Source organism: Ruditapes philippinarum, unplaced genomic scaffold (genome assembly GCF_026571515.1).
Source record: "Ruditapes philippinarum isolate M1 unplaced genomic scaffold, ASM2657151v2 ctg206_1_1_1_1, whole genome shotgun sequence".
Classification (NCBI taxonomy): domain Eukaryota; kingdom Metazoa; phylum Mollusca; class Bivalvia; order Venerida; family Veneridae; genus Ruditapes; species Ruditapes philippinarum.
In genome coordinates this window covers 246,359-267,909 of record NW_026860974.1, presented here as the reverse complement: position 1 = coordinate 267,909, position 21,551 = coordinate 246,359, and the positions used below count along the sequence as shown (strand labels likewise).

Genomic DNA, 21,551 nt, shown 5'->3' with positions numbered 1-21,551 from the left:
ACAATGATTTTGTTGTAAAAAAAATGGGGACAAACACAAAAGACAATGCTTTTTAATACAATTAAGTCTTCCCAAATACAGATTCATGGGAAAATAAAAGAAAACTTGCTCCTTTTAATCCTGAATGATATATAAGGTTCACTTCCAGACTGGTTTTTAGACATTTTGCCTAGAAACAGAAAATTTAGTAAAAGCTGAAGTCCATATCTCAGCTGAGGTCTAGATCTCGTTATATACAAGCTTTAAAAAAAGTTCTTATACTAGCTAAATGTCTTAGTTTTTTTAACTATATAACCAGAGACAGACATTTAGGTTTCTTTTCTATATTAAACAAGAGATGCAGTTACAGTCATGTACACTGTAACTTCTCTTTAAGTAACTAATTAGTACAGGCAATAGAGCAGGTGCTGGCAGGCAAAAACGTAAATGATGTCAATATGCTGCCATTTCGATAATTATTATGCAATTCATAATAAATTGGGAATAAATTACAGTAAAAACTTAGCTATTTGTGACAGATGTATTTTGTGACAAATTTGCACTATTGTATTTTGATTGTATTTTCTATGCTTTTACCATTGAACATTACAGTTTTCTGTAATTTTATTTATGGGAAAAAATGGTTTAAAATGAGGTATTTAAGAATGTTTCCTACGAAACATATAAAAACAGATGAGTTTAAATCCCAACAGGGACTTATTTTGGTGCTATATGGATAGCTTACAGAAAAAAGCATACAATTTTTGTGAACTTTAATCCATGATCAAGAGGGAGATTTTTCTTCAAAAAGAGGGAGATTTTAGAATTTGCAATGAACAAAGAAGGAAGTTCTGACATCAAAAAGAGGGAGATTTCTTTAATTTGTGAAAATACTCCTTATTTTAAGAAAAATCTTTGAAAATATGCCTGCAGAAATAGGGAGTCTCCTGCTTAAAGTGGGAGAGTTCACATGTATGAAAAAGTCTGGAAGAAGGGTGATCCTCGGAATCATTTATCACAACAAAATTACATGAAAATTGCAGACTCAGTATGATTTTAGTTTGGACATGAGGGTTAATGTATAAGTGCAACATCTAACGATAGAATGGGTTGTTCTGTTCAGGTGCTGCTTGTTACTAAAATTTTGCACAAAAGGGGCATCTGAGGTGTGACTAAACCCATGATCTACTGTATTTGTATAATGTATTTGTCTTGCTTCGAAAAATGGAACAATCTGTTCAAAATTCAAACAATATTAATGACTATATTTGTATATTTTCAGCTCAGTCAAATATTGGGTCACAGTGATCAGTTGTATATCAGGTTACCGAGTGGCCTCAGATTCTGGCAGATTATCCTAGCTGTTGTTTTCTCAATTTTATCTCTATGGGTAAGTAATTCATGATATCAAGACATGCAGGCATATAAGCCATATAAGAATAACTATTTCAAATCAGTTTGGGCATCCATGGCTGAATTGTTATGGTTGTTGAGTTCAAATAAGTTCCTGCTCATGGCTGTGGGTTTAAATCCTAATATCTTTTATGCAAGGAAGTTGATCAGCCAGCTTACGGCACATCAATGATAATACTCAGGTGCCCACTTGTACCTGAAAGCACAAAGAAGCACCTGAGGTCATTCTCGACCAAGTGGCCAAACCTTTACAGTGTCAATGTTACTTTACATATTTCACACTTACATACAGTCTAACTTGCCCATGCGACCACGTGTATTAAGCGACTTTTGTCTTAAACGACCACTTTAAATTCCCCCCGATCATTTTCTCTCTATATCTTTAATGTATTAAGCGACTTTTGCTCAACGCGACCAGCGACCACTAATTAGTCACCTAATTGACATCAATCTTTTCATTAAACGACCACTTTTACCTGTCAAGTAATTGTGTTTTTAGAGAACGCCACCTCGTTATGTCACAAGTGTCAGCAATCAAAACACAACAATAAAGGTGTGAAAAACCCTATTTCACATACCGTTTTAGCGTATGCAAATGAAGTTAAGTATACGCGTGACGTGTATTATCCAATAATATCGGATAAACAATGCAACGCTCCGCCCATACTGAGATGGTGTATACGCTTCGCTTGTTGACATTTAGACTGCATTGAATTGACCTTGAACTTGATCAGCCATTAAATTAATCGTAACAAATAGATGTAGTTTGTTTATTTCAAATGAAAAAATGCACAACAGAAAACATCTTCACTAATAGGGTTTTCGTGTTGGAGAAGTGAAAAAATTCTGGAAAAAATGTCAAACATGTACGTAATGGATCAAAACATTTTTTTGTAAATAAATATCAGAACGTTATTTTTACATTTGCATCCGTTTAGATTATCGGAGCGTAGTTATTATTCAACATTTATATAAAAATGAAGTTGAAAAACAAACCCATCGAATAAAAAATATGTCATTTATAAATTTTGACTTTTATATCATGCTGACTGTCTTAAGAGACCGTTTCATTAAGCGACCGTTTTTGGTGTTTCCCTTGCCCGGTCGCTTAATACACGTTTGACTGTATTTTATTTGAAGGTCATTTTAAATAACCACCAGCAGATTGCATAAGTTTGGCAGATTTTACCTCTTTTTGCATTAAATATCCAAATCCCAGTCCTTCCTCATGACCCAAGCTTAAAAAGAAAAATACACAAGTCGATAGGACAAGGAAATGAAAATAAAATTTTAGCAATTTTGAATACTTCTAAAATCCTAAAAGAAGGAGAGTAGAGGGCTAGATTCGGTAAGTGAGGTGGTTTTGACCCCAGGTGTTGCTTTGAAGTTTGTAACACCCAAGAATAGCCAAAACCATCTTTCCTGTTTTGGCACCATATGACCAAACTGTGTTGACAAACAAAACGAACAAATCACCAGTTTCAATCTTCCTAAGTGAAATGAAGCAGGAAATATTTGAGGCTATATTTTAATATAGACCACAAGTCCAGGTATTCATCAATAGTATTTAGTGGTGTTCAACCTTAAACATATTTCCTGTATAAGGTGCTAAATATCTCCATAGTTAATTACTCTATACATAAATCACTGGAAAATCCCATCTTGACTGACAATCACTTTACAAATCTCATTGAGTCTAAAGCTGGGATCATGGGAAGAAAATCTTCTTAGATAGGAGAAATATTAGACACCATTGATTGTTGGACATTAGCAGGGAGAATGTACATAATGTTGTGGTTAATTTCCGCTCCCACGTGGTTATCCTGGTGATGGAGATAAATACTCACGACATGTAATAAGAAAGTTGAGCACAAAATATGAACTTAAAGCAATGTGACAACAGTGTTTACATTGTATTATTTTTGATACTGTTTATTTACTACAAGGAGACAAACAAATTTCCTTAAAAGGTCAGATGTTACCCTGATCTATGGCTATGGTATTATCAGGACTAGACCCTTTAAGTTAAAGCCAAGAGATTACCCATTCTGTTTGCCTTCCTCCCTTGGATAACATTAAGAGCCTTTAAAAAAATGTGCACATTTATTTCTCGTAAATCAGGCCTTGAGTTAAGAAACTTAGTTTAAAAAGTATCATTCATTTGCTTGCATGTCATTTAAGGTAGATAAAGGATGTCATTGAAAGGCAGCTATTGGCCAAAATGATTGTCTCTGATACATTTTAGGCTGCATCAAAACTTAGAAAACACTCAAGTTGCATGTCATTAAACCAAAATTAACAGCATCAAATTTAAAAACAAACCCTCTCAGAAAACTTTTAATGACAAACCCTGTTATATAAGGGTAAACTGCAATACTGTCTTTACTAAATGAACTGTTACAACCTGATGCAATAAGTCCCAAGAAGGTGAATAAAACAGTCCACTCCCCTACATATTACTTAAATACACAGAAATGTCATTTTTTAACTCACCTGTCACAAAGTGACAAGGTGAGCTTTTGTAATCACAATTCGTTTGGTGTCCGTTTGTAAACTTTAAACGACATCAAAAAACGCTTGGCCAATTTCATCCAAACTTCACAGGAACATTCCTTTGGTGGTCACCTTTTAAAATTGTTCAAAGACTTTAATTCCATGCAGAACTCTGGTTGCCATGGCAACCGAAAGAAAAAAAGAACCCAAGGAGCTAAACTTAGATATTTAGCATGAAACATCTTCTAGTGAGTGTCTAACAAATTTGTTCAAATAAAAGCCCTGGGCTCACCCCTAGGGGCTATTAATTTTCCTTATATGTATTTAGGAAAAACTTAAAATCTTCTTTTAAAAAAAACCATATAGCTAAAGGTTAGATATTAGGCATGAAACATCTTCTAGTGAGTGTCTACCAAATTTGTTCAAATAAAGCCCTTGGCTCAAAATTGGCCTCGCCCCCGCCCCGTTGGGGGATCATTAATTTTCCTTATATGTATATATAAAAATTAAAAAACTTCTTTTAAAAAACCCAAAAATCTAGCGTTTAGATATTAAGCATGAAACATCTTCTAGTGAGCATCTATGAAGTTTGTTAAAATAAAAACCCTGGTGTCTAAATTGGCCCTACCATGTGGAGTCAAAATGCATTGATTTCCTTATATGTGCACATCTTTTGGATCTGTTGTTTTCCATTAGCAATATTTATTTACACATGCACTATTTCAGATACAAATATGAACTTTGTTTATCAGTTTAAGATTTAGATTTTATATCTGCTTTTGTTTATAGTTTACAATATTACTTGTTCCTTGTCATGGAGAGTTTTTATATTCAGGTGAGCGATGTTAGGGCCATCATGGCCCTCTTGTTTTACAGAGACAGGAAAATGTGTTGTCTGCTCCCTAATGATAGTATTTATCCTTCTATAGCTCTTCTTCTATTTCATCTTATTATATGACCAATATTTTGTGAAGAAGAATGTAATGGATAGGACATTGTGTGGTATAAATATTTATATCATTTGAATACCTACGTCTGATGGTATATGAAAAAAATGTAAATTGTCTGATACATTTCCACCATAGTGAAATAATGAGATTAATCTTTTCTATACCAAGTTTTATATATCATATATGATATATGGTTGATTGCTAAATTCTCTTGTGATTGCAATGAATATAGGCAAAAATAATATTCAAGGGCAGATAAGTTAGTAACAAGATTGGCAGTGCCCAATATATTTTCACATAAAATGTTGAAAAGTTGGTGTTTCTTTATAATTGTATTCTAATATCCTTCAATGTTTGAATAAATCCTATCAAAAAAAGTTATTAATATGTTTATATGATCTTTGGCTTCATTGAGTTCATTCTAAGCTTCATTGTTGTTCTTTAGATTCATTGAGTTTCAGAAGTATTTTCAGTTAACTCCGTTTTCATACAATTTTTGTGTACACTTTCTGCAACCAATTTTGATTGTTGTAAGACCTAGATATGTCTAGAACTGGGTTTTTATAGCAGTAACTTTACAAATTTACTTGTACAATATAGGTATTTTCATTCAATTAGCATGATCTGAATGTATCCAGTGCACCTGCTGGTGACATATAGACACCCCTGAGAATATTAAATTTCAGTCCATGATTAGTTGTGCCAGACCTGAATCACACCAGTATACTTTATTGATACAAAATTTGCGTGGAAATTATTCAGATATACATTTTGTCCCATTCCGCGACCCCAGATTCCATGATTTTAGGTTCTGCTTTATGTCACACCAACATAGTATAGGTCATATGGCGACTTTCCAGCTTTACTGGTGAAGGAAGACATAAAGCACCCCTCTGTGTGCATTATTTCAGGCACAAACTGGCACCTGAGTAGAACCACAGATGTTCCGTAAGCTAGCTGGATGGCTTCCTCACATGAACGAATCAAACCAATTGATTTGTATGGCTCAAACCTACAGCAGTGAGAGGACGGTGCTTTAAAGTCAACAAATTTTACCAATCGGCCATAGATGCCCCTATATTCCACTGTGTTGTCAAAATTAGCTACTCGTATTTTAATGACATTACATTATATGGAAAGAAATCTGAATCAAAATCTCTCATATAAAATTTGTACACTTCAGAGTGAGTAGAATGGATCAAACCAGTAATCTAAGGATTTTAAGTTGCATGAGTTTAAATCCTACACACTCATTGCTCAACACTTGTTGGTTCCAAGAAAGGATTAGCGAGTGGGTCTATCAGTTTATACCTTGAAATTAAAACAATTTCTGTAAAAACTAATGATCCATTAATTTAATAGTCCATGTTATTATAAAAAAAAATACAATATTTTATGATAAGAATAATTATGATATTACATGTATATAAAATCCATTGCCTTGTCAAAATAAGAAATTTAGTGTAATAATTTGATTATTATAAAGATGATTTGTTGTTTTTATTTCAGGCTCTGATGTTTCCAGGACATTATTTCCATGCTATGTATGATATGGATGGATCCAGTTTCACATTTCCAATCCGATTATATGCATGTGCACTTATTTGTAAGTATTTTGTATTCTTTGAATTGTGTAAGCAAATAAACTTTAAAGGAACTCCACTCTCAGGTCCAAAGGCCTAAAAACATAAAAATTGAATTTCTTACATAGATGAACTGGGACACATAAAACAGAAAGATATGCAGAAGATATTTAATAATTATACTCGGAATAAATTAAAAATTGTATTTTTGGTGCTATATTATGATACTCAAATTTGAGTGAAAACCATTACAATAATCATTCAGAAAAAAAATCGAGTAAGCAAATGATCTGAACTTTTGCACACAAGTAATTGGTCTAAACCATCATCAAATAGACCATGGAAAAATTATTTTGAGTCTTGTCAATATCCAAAATGCCAGTGGAGTCCCTTTAACCTGCTGGGTGGCAACTGAATATACCCATGTGACCAGTGAAGTCTACCGGCCTTTTGATGCAGACCATGATTATATTTTGGTACGGTTATGCTTGCTATCTTCATCTACGCTTGCTGCATCAATTTTTCCCCCAGCAGACTAAAAGTTTAAAAGAATATTCAGCGAAATAGAAAAGTTAAAATCTTAACAAATTATCAAACTTACTATAATGTTTTAAAATCCATTTGAAGTTGTAAAATGCTTTGTGAAAGTAAGAAACTTTATCTCAAGTGTTTCTATTTTGAAATATAGTTCCTACAAAGATGATGGGTTTCGAGATAATTGAAGTAATTGCTCTGTCATTATGCTTGCATGTTATGTCTTCTGTTGGAGACAGGTTGATGAAATTCATCAATATAAGACAGATTTATGTCCCCAGCAGGAACTTTCTCTCTAAAGTAACTGTAAATAAATATTGTCTGAAGAGTTGCTGATGTTTAATTTAAAATTTAATATTTTTATTTTGCCTGTTGTGCATCTTAAAGTACAAAATAAACTATTAAAGTATTACGATTATGTCTGGTGTAGAGGGCAGCGCTAAATGTCATTGTACTTTGAATCTTTTGGTATCCAAGAGATGTGTACTACATTGTGTATGTATTGTGTATTTTAGTGATTCATTACAAATATCAGGTATTGCAGTGATGCTCACTTTCCATTTCAGGTATCTGAGAGATGTGCTCTGTATACTTTAGGTATCTCATTGATGTGCTCTATATATTTAAGGTATCTCAGTGATATGCTCTATAAATATCAGGTATCTTAGTGATGTGTTCTAAACATTTCAGGTATCTCAGTGATGTATTGGAGCACTGTTCAGGCGGCTGACCGACATGTCATCAGAATGATTCTTTTATCTAGTGTAGTGTTCTTCACTTTACAGTCTGGTGGTATGTATTTGGAACATTTGAAATATTTTTGTCTATCTTTCACTTGCCTGAGTGACATCAAATTTATGTACATATTTGCTTTAATCTGCAGCAGTTACACTAGACTGTCACACTATGCCTGATTTGTGGCATATTTTCACTGAAATTCTAAATGGATTGCAATTTATATATCTTTAAATCTTCTATATTATAAACAAACAAGAGCATTATCAGGATTGCAAACTTTCAAACCTTTTAAGCTCAGCTGAACTAGCTCAGGGTGAGCTTTTAGGATCGTTGAATGTCTGTTGTCCGTCCACATTTGTTCGTTAATAATCTAGTGGTCACAGTTTTGCCCAAATCATCATTAAACTTTGTCAGAATGCTGTTCGAGTTAATTGCTCGGACGAGTTTGAACATGGGTCATCTTGGATGAAAAACTAGGTCACAGGAACTAGAAATAGAAAAAAATCTTGTTAACACTCTAGTGGCAAACATTTTGATCCAAATATCCTTGAAATTGGTCTGAAAGTTTGTTTTGATGATTTCTAGGTAAAGTCCCAATATGGGTTACCTGGGGTCAAAAACAAGGTCACACCGCCCATATGTGGAAAAACCTTGTTAAAACTCTGGTGGTCACATTTTTGACTCAATTGTCATCAAACTTGGTCAGGATACTTGTCTAAGTAATTGCTCGGATGAGTTTGATGGGTCAGGTGAGCGATCTAGGGCCATCTTGGCCCTCTTGTTTCTCACTTTGAATGAATAATCAGTACACAACTGTTTTGTTTTGATCATGAGTGAGCTTTGATTATATGAGTTTGAATGATGAGTTCTAGGACTGTTTCTGGCTTGTTCGGAATTAAGACCACCCAGTTTATCTTCTATTAAGACCACAATTTTTCATTCCCAATATACTATCTAGCAGTGATGTTAATATCAAGGAGCATAATACTTATGCATGCATTGTGCAAAAAATGATGTAATGTTAAATGGTGTAATATTGTAAGTTTTAGCCAATCAAATGTTGTAAATTGTTTGTTTGAACTTGTCCTCAGAGTTTGTAGCAACGGTTATGTTATAAAGGTGGTTGGTGGATTGAACAGTATGTCAAGTTACTAATTTTATGTATTTTGAAATGTTTTAGAATTTAGGTTTAAATGATTAAATAACCAATAGTTTCATAGTCTAAATGCATGTTAATAGGACTATCAGGAAAATTATTGTAACTCCTGTAGTGTAGTTAAAAAAATTTGTGTGTTGTTAGACACATCTTTATAGTTATCAACAGACATTCATTTAATGTTAGGAAATTTTCCCTCATCAATAGTTAGTACATAGAAAGTCGGCAAACTATGTAACTTTCCATTGCTGGAGCAGGCCATGCAGTCCAGATAATTGGTCCTATAGTTTGAAAATATTCTTGTGTTGTTAGATAGACCATCAATTTTGATTACTGTTAACTTTGTGCACAAGAAAATTTTAACATTTTTGTACTGTTATTTTGAATTTGTAAATTGTCTGATCATCTAATTTCTGACCAGAACTCCTGTTTATCAGTGATAAATCTCCCATTTTATTTCATTTATTTTCTCCCCTTCTTGGTGACATGTTTTAATCAAAGCACAGAAGGCGCTGAATTTGTTTGGGTCTCAGAATGTCAGAAAGGTGAAGGTTGTGAGATTATAAACCAATTTGTTTTTGTATAGTGTCAGCAATGCTGTTTCCAGTGTTTTAACTGTAGTAAATTGGCTATAAGACTAATTGCAACACTGATATCAATTCAATGTTTATTTGACTTAAAAAATAAAATTTAAAAAAAATGAGTTGCCTCAACTAGGATTTGAACTCGAGACCTCTTGATTCATAAGCGAGCGTGCAAACCCCTCGGCCATGGTGCAGTTATTTGTTCACAGCCCAAAGAAAACCATATTATTCTAAATAAGGGTTTGTAACTCTTATTATTTCAACGCTAAACACAGATGTAAATAATCATGGAGCTTACTGTAAGCATGTATATCTATAAAGAATGAAACAATATTAGAAATCTTCGACCATTCGGGAACTACTTTGCTTGAAAATTAATGCGCCTGTCATTTGACAATCTTTACGCATTGATCTCCCCTGAATTTTTCGGCGTTAGTGTACATATAAAGGGGAGTAACTGCTTCAAAAAAGTGGACTACTTTAGGCATTTGCAATTAACAGCATTAGGCTCTGAAATTTCGCTACCATTATTTGTTTGGTCTGACGACCCAAACAAATAAAAATGGTTGACACATGGGTCTATGTCTGGCCCATTATATATGCTTAAGATTCAACATGTTGCTGTTGTTTATATATGTCATATAGCAAAAAATAAGTAAAGTTTGAGCTTGAAACAGTTATTTAATTGGTCAGTTCTATGGTCAGTTCAGTCTTTTGTTTTTCCTCTTTGATTGTGTTGGAAGTTATAAGCAGAAATTTGTCGCACTCAAATCCATTCCTTGAACCATCCAGTGCAAAGCAAGAAATGTAAAGTTTCTAGCTCACGGAACAACAGCTTGCCTCCAATAGGGTTTGAACCAATACGGTCAGCATTCCTTAGATTAACATTCTGAAGTGTTAGCCACACTTATTGGTTAAAAGCATACTCACACAAGCAATGAGTGTTACCGTATAGTGACTGGAATTATTTTCTTGGCAAGTTAATAAAGCCCACTGGAATTGTTATCATATATGTTTAGGAAAAATATTTTCATCTCTTTAAGTTTGAGACATCAAGTCTAGCCAACACATTGAAAATATTGATGTTATCTTAGAAACTGATAATAAAGAATTTGCAAATAATGCTGTGTGATTTGTAAAATAACTTGAGAAACAACATTTTTCTGTTAGATTTTTCCTACTTTTGATCAGCTTTCTTTGGCTATTATTGTGCAGCAGATGAGTTATTGCATTTAATCTTCGCCCATCATGTATTGGCCACTGAACAACATGGCCTCAACTGTTCAGCTTAAAACAAGACTAGAGCTATAAATTGTATAAAGCTATATATCTTCTGCTTGTAATTTTGATTTTTGAAATATAATAATTTTAAAATGCCTGTAAAAAAAAAGAAATGTTTGTATATTTTAAATTTTCTTGCGAGCAAATGACACACTGTGCAAGAAATTATTGCTAACTTCAAAAGTTGTGGATATATTGATAGGAATATTTCTTTGATTGTACTGTGCATATATAGCAATAATTGTTTTATTCTGCTAACAAGAAATAGTTCAAATAAACAGTTCTGACAGACTTACTAAATTTCATGTTTAATTATTTAATGGTGTTAAAGACAACATTTTCAGTCACGATTAGACTGCACAGATATGTTGACAGATCTTTAACGGCATTGGTTACATAGCCATCATCTAGCTAAGAACATAATTTGTTCTTTTTTAGTCCATATCAATGTTGTAGTCGTGCAATATGCTCTTACCAACAGTTCTCAATTTGCAAAAAAGTGGTGAAAGAATACCATGAAAATTCAAGAGAAAAATACACATTTGCATGAATTTCACTTGGACAAAATCTAGTCCATAATCAAACACTAGATAAAAGCTATAGTCAAGAATATTAACTGTCAAAGATGTCCTGTTTTTGAAGCCATAGTGATGAAAGAGCAGGTCAATAGATTGTATTTGCTAAATTGGATGTCTTCTTCATTGAGAAAACCAAGAAAATCAGTTTGGCAGGAATTATGATACAAGTTACCATAGTTCAATGGCCTTCTTTGTGTTCATTATTTTCATCAGGCAATATTTAAATTAGTTTCTGTGTTACATTAGGCCAAACAAATTTCTTATCAAGTCCATTGTTGTTTATATGAGTGATTAATACAAAAAAACTTCTTTCATTTCTGAGCAGAACATTTTGTACAGGTTACTATTACAGTCATGTATTGTCTGAAAGGGCAAATTATAACTAGTAATGAATGGACATTTTGGATTTCTTTCTTTAAAAAAACATCTTTTTTTAGGGACAACCTCATATGGTTGCCTGTTTGTCCTGTTTATAATCTTCAATCATTGTCCTGTCATCACACTTAAATATAATACCATCTTAATATACACTCATACTGTTTACAATCATGATTCAAGTCATGAAAAAGTCATACTTTTTTAACAATATTTACAATTATTTAAATTCAAAAATTGCATGCATAGTCTTCAGGTATGCCCCGGTCACATATTCACGGATAATGCCAAGGAAGAGCTACGGTCTAAACGTTCACGGATTACTACGGAAATGTGAAATTTCGTAGTCCGCTACGGTTCCAGTACGGACACACAACGGTATGAGTACGGAGTCCGACGGATTTACCACCAAAAGCCCCCGGAGAGACACGGATTGTTACGGACCACCACTGTTTGATACGGAGCGACACGAATCAGGACGGACGCACTACGGATACACTACGGTCTGCTACGGTATAAGCACAGGGTTAGTACGAATAAGTACGGTCTGATACGGAGAAGAACGAATTGCCACGGATCTATACCGATCTAATACATCCGTCCACAACCTCTTGCTTGCTCATTTTCAAAATGCCTCAAAAGAAAAGAACACCTAGTAAACGAATTGCAGAGTTCAATGATTTTGGCGGAGAGGACTCGGCCTAATCGCGTCCGACCCCCGAGACACATCAGGTCCGATTAAAGTGAATTTCTTGAAGGACACTGGATCCTCAACAAGTTCGGCCATGAGAGCCTCATACTAAACTTGAAGCGGTCTTCGTAAAAAGCCCATCTCTAGTCCACCATCTCGTCTGTCTTCTCTTACCTGATTAGATATGGACTAGTAATCATTAATGAAAAATGTTGATCAATACTGCTTCTCTTTTAATTTTAAGATTTGCTGTTCATCTTACAATTACATTAATTATCGTGATGTTTATGTTTTAAAAATATGTAAAAAGCTTGTTAATTAATCTTATTATCACTCAAGGGCCAGCCTCCGAGGCTTATGAGACACTTCGTTTTATGTAAATATTTACTCCAATTTCACGATCCAATGTTTGTAAAATATGTAACATTAAATGTTATTCTATTACTTATGAATTGTAGTAAGATATTAATATAAACTTACTTCTATGTATGCCATCAAGCAGCTCGACCACTGCCTCCGCATTCTGAGCCATTTCAATATAAAGTTGCAGCCAGTAAATGGCAATTATCATTTATTAAATGTTTCCGCAAATATGTCTGTTTTTGGCAAGAAGGTAGTATTTATACCCTTGAAAAAGTACATGATTTAATTCATCCGTATTAAACAGTGGTGGACCGTACCATTCCGTACCGTTTCATGTTGCAACGCAAAAAACCGTATAAGACCGTGCTAATCCTTGCCTCTCCGTAGTACAACGTATTACGATCGTGGCTTTCCGTGACAATGCCGTATTAATCCGTATTAAAACCGTAGCTTATACGTAGGGTAACCGTACAAATACGCAGTTCTCCGTACAAAACCGTGGAAATCCTTGACAAGTTGGTGGACTACGAATCATTACGGACTAGTGCGGTTTTCGTACGGGCCAGTACGTATCAGTACGGATTAATACGGACTAGTAGGGATACGCTACGGTTGATTTTTCCGTAGCAAATTTTTGTGCATGTTCAAAAATTGTCAAGGATCAATACGGATATACAAGGACTACTACGATTGATTACGGTTACAATACGGAGAGCTACTGACCAGTACGGGTAGCTACGGACGATGCCGGAATTAATCCGTGGCTCTTCCGTGGGCGTATTCCGTGAATATGTGACCGGGGTATTAGAAGTTCTTCATTGTGTAATAATTTTGAAGTGTTAAAAGCTATAAAACCCTACTTTAAAACCCTACTTAAAATAGTAGAATGATATTTGTTTCATTTAAGTACAATATTCATGTAAATTAAATAGCAGAGACATTCTTTGTTAAAATTCTTTCTAGAATCGACCAAATAGGTTATGGAACCAATGTTTTTTTGTGATAAAATTTGTAAAAATATTTCATAAGATATAGCTTTATACACTTTAAATGTTTATTTCACTATAATGAAAGAATAATATGACAGATAATGTGATTATTGAAATTTTCTGAAAAAATTTATTTTTAATTGGTGGAGATTAAATTTTACATAGCTTTAAATGCTCAAAATGTTTTTAAAACTTTACATAACTTAATATTTTTTCCCCCAACACATACACAATTTACTCACAACTTCCTTTAAGATTTACCAATAAAAAAAATGTCTCCAGTAACGATAAAAAAAACCTAAATAGGAAATTAATCAATGCCACCATATGATAAGGATAATGTCAATAATTTTTAATTTTCTAAATGGTTTGTAAATGAGCTTTTTAATAATTTCAGTGAAAAATTGCTATTGATTTTCATGTTTCTACAGGACTCAGTAATGTAACTTTGTCAGGAATAATGTAGAGTTCTTTAATTTAGTAAAATCTGGATATTTGGGCCATTACTTGATGGAAAGTCCTGAGATTCACTTTATTTAAAAATCATGATTTGTATTTTGTCAAAACGATAGTGAGTTACTGATAGTGCTTAAGAGATTTATAATTTAATTATTTTGTCCATTGTAGTGTCAGAATTTTGGAAGTATTTTAGATAAAACAACCAAGGTTATTCTATTATCTATAGCCTTCATAACACCTTTATGATGACCCCTCAACTATTTCATGTCCTTGACATTCAAAATGCATTGACATTGAAGACATTTTTAATTGCAGATTTTCAGTTAAGAGATATTTTGTGTTCTACAAAGACTACTTGTTTCTGTTTAATATTCAGGAAAATTCTTGGTTGCCTTAGTGTCAATTTATGCTTTATCAATTGAACTGCAATTTACCAAAAGGAATATTGATTAAAAAGAAAATCTTGTCATTTAATATGTTTGTGAAAATAAGATCTATTGCAGTTTCATAACAAACTTTTTGCAAAATATTTGCTTATAAACTCCATCAGCACTAAATAAATTGGTTTGTTAACATTTTAAATGGTTACTTTATCATGGCAGTCCAAATATTCCGAGAAATTGTTTGAACAGTAAAGATATTTCAACTGTAATAACAAGATAAACATGCATTTTACAGTAATAAATAAAACAATTAATTGAATTTTCATTATTTACCAGGTTGTGTTTTCCCATAATTATTTTGAAAAAAGTTTCCAAAGAGCAAATGCAAAACAAAATCCCCTTGACCAAAAGCTGTCCTGTTGATTTTGAAGTCCATCAATTAGAATATTATGGAATAACATATTGTAGTGTTCTGTCTCCACTGTGCCCACTCTATAAATGCTATACCCTTTGAAGGATTTTCTTCAAAATGGGCTCCAATGTCCATCTGAAGTTTACTAGGCTATGAGCAGAACCAAAGTTCATACTCTTGTGCCAGGTCTTGTGCAATGGCTGGTATTGGTTCATGTAGATTTAATATATGATTTATCATTGATTGAAATTAATGCTGATAAGACCAACAATATCTGGTGCATCTGGAGTTATTGCCCCAGAATAAATAGAAAATACAGAAAAAATGTTTCAAACAAGAAACAAGCTGTTTGAAATATTCTTTTGATAAAAAACTTCAATATGTCAAGCCAAGTTTTCCACCAGGGGGGACAAATCTAGTTAAATTCATTGAACCTTTTTTTACTAATATTAAGGAGTTGCTGACCCTGAACTGAAAAAAAAATTCAGAAGACAAATAAGTTTGTAATAAATCCATGAGTAAACATGTTCCATGATTTTGCAGTTATATAACTTCATGTATATGTGAATTTTTATTGATGTTCAGCAAGGGTTGAACTTGTCTGTATTCTATATTATATATAGACTGTGAAACATGTTGCAGTTTTTTTATCATATTTGTCACTGTTTCAGTTTTATATGATTTTTTTTTTCATGTGCTTATATTTTAAATGTTTAGTGTACCATTTGTTGTTTATTTTTTCTTGCGTCTGCAGTATTGATGAGTTTGTGGTCATCATGGTTACCCTCAACAACCCCGGCCTCACTTCTGTGTTCAGTTTTCATCGCATTCGTGGCACGGCTTATAGTCATAGCTGTATCAAGCTACTTCTATTGGATAACTTACAGAGATGGGAAATCAAAGGATGTGAAGTACTATCGATAGTACTAAACAATATGGGCGCTTCTTAAAAATTCCACTGGGCTTTATGGTAGGAATATGCACGCATTTTGAGATGTCCCCCCTCTCACTTTGAAGTAAATTGCACTTAGTCACTAGAATAGTTTTGAGTTGCCCCCCAAATCTTTGTTGCACTTTTGTAGAAATTCCTTTAGAAAGCTTTCTTTCATTTCTGCTCCAAAATAAGCATATCTATATATCATATCTAGGTTTCTTGGTGTATAATCTTCATAGATCTAGAAGTTTCACTTATCACAAAACTCTGTATGTTTTGGTTCTGCATTTTTCTATTTTCAGATGACCTTGAACTTGACCTTTCTAGTCTAACTATTGCATGTTTTACACATATTTATTCTTTGCACTGCACATTATCTTTTTAATTTCTTTTCCATTAATCCTGATTTCATACTGATAGTCCTATGAAAAAGAGTAAAGTTATAATGAAAGAACAGTTTTCATAGTATTTAATAGTTCCTAATAGGGATGGCAACGAGTAACCGGTTAACCGAGTACTCGATCGAACGTCCGAATATCGGTTAAAAAAATTGATATTCGATTACTCGGAAAAAATGTATACTTTCTATTTTATTTGCTATTTAGACAGTTTGGTGTATCCAATTATCAAAAATTCGAAGATGTGCATATACCTTCATAAATACCTGTTAAATGCAATCACAACTTCCTTGCAGAGGTGCGAAAATGATACCATAAAGTTAATGAGGCGATCAACAGTTTGACACGCGCACATGTGTCGCTTACGTCATCCGGCCTCTTATGATATTTAGTAACCTTTAATTGTGTAACATAATGCAGTTTGTACACGAATCGAGTTTTAAGGTAACATTTTTGAAAACAACAAAGGGCCGTATTGCTATTATGATATAATAATTAAGGTAGTATTTAGACCCGGTTAAACTTTTGTTGCCGCCGATCAGTCTATTTTATTACAAGAAGGAAAAGATGTATCAACTGCTTAACATGTTTTAAACTTGATATTACATTAATTAAAAAATGTTCTAAAGTATAATGTCGTTGATTTAATTTTAATTAATTTGTTTCCTTTGCAGTCCTATCTATAGTTACGAATTCTATGAATGTAAATAGAAAACGAAAGTAGCATGCGGACGGTGATATTGTGTGATAAACTTTGAAGATTATTGGAAATCGTCCGAGTAACCGAGTACTCGATCGGAAAAATGATCCAGTACTCGAGTATTAATTTTGGTATTCGTTGCCATCCCTAGTTCCTAAGGTACAATACTTCACAATTCTAATTAGGTCAAGGTCATTACTATGGTAGAAACGTTATAACTGCTGTTTATGAATTGTCTACCGAAGGTTAAAGTGAACGCAATTTTACAGAAAACTTGTACCAAGGTCACTAGAGATCATACAAATTTGCTTGTTTTCAAATATATTTAGCCTGCTTGGTTACATTTAATTTCCAAAATGTATATTTTTATGCCTAAAGAAAGCAAAGGGGCTTATGATTTGAGAGAAGTAGGGATATAGTAGAACTGTAAGATTGAGACATATGTATTAAGATTCTTAACATAGACCAGTGTGCCTGATTCATACATATAAGTCTTTATGAAGGAAATCTTGTTGCCAGAAATGCTCTTATTTCATACTCAAATCATGAATGGTACCTGATGACTATATAATCTGTTTTAAAATTACCATATTGTCCTTATTAATGTCTCACTATTTGTAAAGGATTGGCAAGAACAAACCCTGTTTTCTACAACAATGTATTAATTATATGTGCATTAATAAACATTTTTTTCATGGGGTGCTAAATCTTTGGATTGGTCTGCAGCATTGCATTAAACTTGGAGCAGACCATCACAGTTACTTGAAAGGCTGTTCACCCTTTACATGGTGTAACCAAATGTGGTTTGCCTTGGCCAGGTGTAGACCCATGCCAGTCTGCATATCCTTGAAGTCTGGCCAGACTCCATACTGACTTATAATCTTTAAATTTCCATCTTGATATCCCCAAAATCAATTATGGACAGTTCTTAAACTGAAAGCTAGACAAGTCCATTAAAGAAACTCAGCAGGGAAGGATTAAATATAAAGCTGACTACAGGACAGTGCAATACTGACAGTAAGGCAAAGATAGAGTATGGCAAAGATGTTATTGCCGCTTGATTTTTTTTGATTTTTTTTTTTACAAAACATATACATTGTGTTTTTAATTCAAAGTACTGATTAACTGAATAAATTGTGCATGGTTATTCCTCCTGAAACAGCTAGTTGGAAATGAAAGAAAACAATTAGAATGATGTTAAACATTAATTACTTTAATGTGTTTTTATCAGAATAAATTGGGCACAATTAATGATTGCATGTTGGCTTGATATAAATGTTGCATGATCGCTTTGTCAGCCTAGTTTCAACTTAATGTAATTATCTGTTCTCATCTTTGTCTGGTAAAAGGAGATGAAAAAAAATGAAGTTTTAAATGCGAGTTCAACATGCAACAAGTATTTTCAGAATAAATTCACGTATTCTTCAAGAGGCAAATACCTGATTGGTCAAAGTAAATTTTTTTTAACCCTTAAACAGTCCAGAACGTTAATGCTTTTTAAGGGGACTCAATATCAAATTTTTAAAATTGTTGCAATATTGAAGCTGGCATCCATTTGATTAATAAACACCATTGTAAGATATGGGTTCAAATACCATGTTTATCTTTTAATTGTAACATGTGATGAAATTATAGTTGGTTCTTGGGTAAACTGAAATATAACTTGATCTGATAATTATTTTAGAATAAAAATTGTTTTTAAAAAAGAGTCAGAAATAATTTTTTATGGGCTTATTTGCTTTTCTTTTGAAGTATTTATGTTAGAGATTTTCTTTAAACAAATATTAAAGTTTAATGTTAAAGAGATCATAGTGAAACCACAAACTGAATCACAAATAACCCTACATATAATAACTTGTTACTGCAAGTTTTGCTTCACTGTCATTGTAATTGTTTATACTACAGGTTCATGTTTGTCAAGTACCATGCCAGATAACTTAAATGGACTTGTCCATCTTTCAATCTGTAAAAACAACCATTCATTATTTTTTATAGATTTTTAAAAAAATCACTGAGAAAACAGTTCAGACCATACCAGGGCGACTCTGTGAGATCTCAGTCTGTAATGGTGGCTTAGGTAAAAGTTGCAGCCAGTAAGCTAATAGTTTATGTAGACAATTGTTGGTATTTTCTAATTCATCAATGATAATTATCATGGGAGCTGATGCCAGTACACAATTTGCTAATTTATTAACGGAGAACTAATTTTATAACATTTTAAAAGCATAGTTAGCTATACTTTTTTTTTAAGAATGACTCTTGACACAGTTCAATGCTGTCTTTCTTGCTAAATTAACTTTCTTTTGCATGGACTCCAGTCACTTAATATTGCTTAAACATTCATATATTATTCTTCTATAAAATCTTGTTATATTCTCTTTTATATATGGTAGCAACTAACATAAATTAAAGCATGTAAAATGGTATTAAATGTAATATTATATTAAACAATATTCTGTAATCTTTATTCGAAATGGTCATATTAGTTCTTAAGTACTACATCTAAAATAAAACCTAGGTATTTTGAGGTTACCATGGCATTTTGTACCATTATGATATTTCACTTTTGTGTATAAATGATTGAGTACAGAAAATGATGCTCAAATTTCTTCTCATTTACAATTACAAAGGATCATTTACACTTTCATGTTATCTTTTTGTTGCTATAGTAACAATGCCTTTGATTTCAAAGAAAGCAAGTAATGTTTTTTTCATTAAATTTCCTATTTCAGTGATGGTGTTTGGTATGGTATTGATGATTTTGTCTGTAACTAAGTGGACAATGACTTTACTAGGATTACAGTGTATCTGTGTTTTCATTGGCTATTTCTTTCACTGCGGCATGCTGGGAGCGCGAACAGGTTCTCTCAAAAGAACGACATCTGGTAAAGATCTCCATGCCAAGGACCAATGAAATTGCTTGACTCATTGATAATAATGACATATAATGTTTAATTTCCTTTCCTATAATTAGCCTTTGAAATGGATGGTGCAATTAACTCATTATCTTTATTGTCTGTTTTCATAACATTGGTTAATAAATAAGAATCTTGTAATGTGTTAATCATTAAATGGTTCTTAACATTTAGTGAAAAAGTTTATTTGTATGAAAAATGTGTAACTTGATATCATTATGTATTGTTAACTTCATATATTTATAGTTTATAAAGTTGAATGTAACTAAAATGTGTAATGTGCATAATCTATAAATAGAATATGAAATAAATGAATATGCATAAATTTAAAAATAAAACATACAAGACTATGCAGGATGATGTTGATTAGATACTATAAGTTGCCCAACGGGTTTTAGAACTGATTTGTGATCTAAAGATTTGACGATATAGAGGTTATATATGCATGTCATTTTATTACGGTGAAATAAAGGTCTTGAGATGTGCCTCATGCAATAACTTGTAAAAATTACAAATTATGTTGATATGTGATTGATTTGGTTGCAATACGAAGATGATGCATATTGAGTTTTTTTTTTATTTAGAGAGTAAAGGAAAGGGGCTGAATTTTACTTGCTATGGGAAAATAAATTGACAAAATAGGCCTTAAAAGAATGATGGATCTTGCATAAATTTATTCAATATGTACAGCTAAGTGGCATATTAGAGAGGATGCACAGTTTGTTTGGGGTTGTTGTTTTCTTTTTTGTCTTCATGCAGGTCAAAATAATGGTTTCTATGGAAATAGTAATTGTCAAATTTTGAACTTTTAAAGATTGTGGTATCTAACATACTATACATGCTTAGGGTATTAAATAAAACAAAGGGTAACTTAAGAAATAAAACATTTCTTTTCTTTTTATATGCCCGAAAGGGCATATTATGTTATACCCCCTGGCGTCCGTCTGTCTGTCTGTCTGTCTGTCCGTCCGTCCGTACGTCCGTCCGTCCGTTAGCAATTTGGTTTCCGGAGCATAACTTAAGTTCCATTTGGCCCACAATGTTCAAACTTCATAGGATGATTGTCCATATTGGGTAGAAGACCCCTATTGATTTTGGGGTCAAAAGGTCAAAGGTCAAGGTCACTATTACCTTAAAACTGAAAACAGTTTCCGGAGCATAACTTAAGTTCCATTTGACCCACAATGTTCAAACTTCATAGGATGATTGTCCATATTGGGTAGAAGACCCCTATTGATTTTGGGGTCACAAGGTCAAAGGTCAAGGTCACTATGACCTTGATACTGAAAACAGTTTCCGGAGCATAACTTAAGTTCCAATTGGCCCACAATGTTCAAACTTCATAGGATGATTGTCCATATTGGGTAGAAGACCCCTATTGATTTTGGGGTCACAAGGTCAAAGGTGAAGGTCACTATTACCTTGATACTGAAAACAGTTTCCGCGCATAACTTAAGTTCCATTTGACCCACAATGTTCAAACTTCATAGGATGATTGTCCATATTGGGTAGAAGACCCCTATTGATTTTGGGGTCAAAAGGTCAAAGGTGAAGGTCACTATTACCTTGATACTGAAAACAGTTTCCGGAGCATATGTTAAGTTCCATTTGGCCCACAATGTTCAAACTTCATAGGATGATTG

General features: G+C 33.1%; 1 protein-coding gene across 1 annotated transcript; it reads left to right on the top strand.

The window, feature by feature from the left end:
• The first annotated feature begins 1,222 nt into the window (after positions 1-1,222).
• Positions 1,223-19,866, top strand: LOC132714091 (tumor protein p53-inducible protein 11-like). Its single transcript, XM_060696838.1, has 5 exons — positions 1,223-1,369; positions 6,345-6,441; positions 7,643-7,744; positions 15,716-15,931; positions 19,726-19,866. Exons 1-4 carry the CDS (start codon positions 1,238-1,240, stop codon positions 15,883-15,885), a joined length of 501 nt encoding a protein of 166 aa, XP_060552821.1. The 5' UTR covers positions 1,223-1,237; the 3' UTR covers positions 15,886-15,931; positions 19,726-19,866.
• The last annotated feature ends 1,685 nt before the right edge of the window (positions 19,867-21,551 follow it).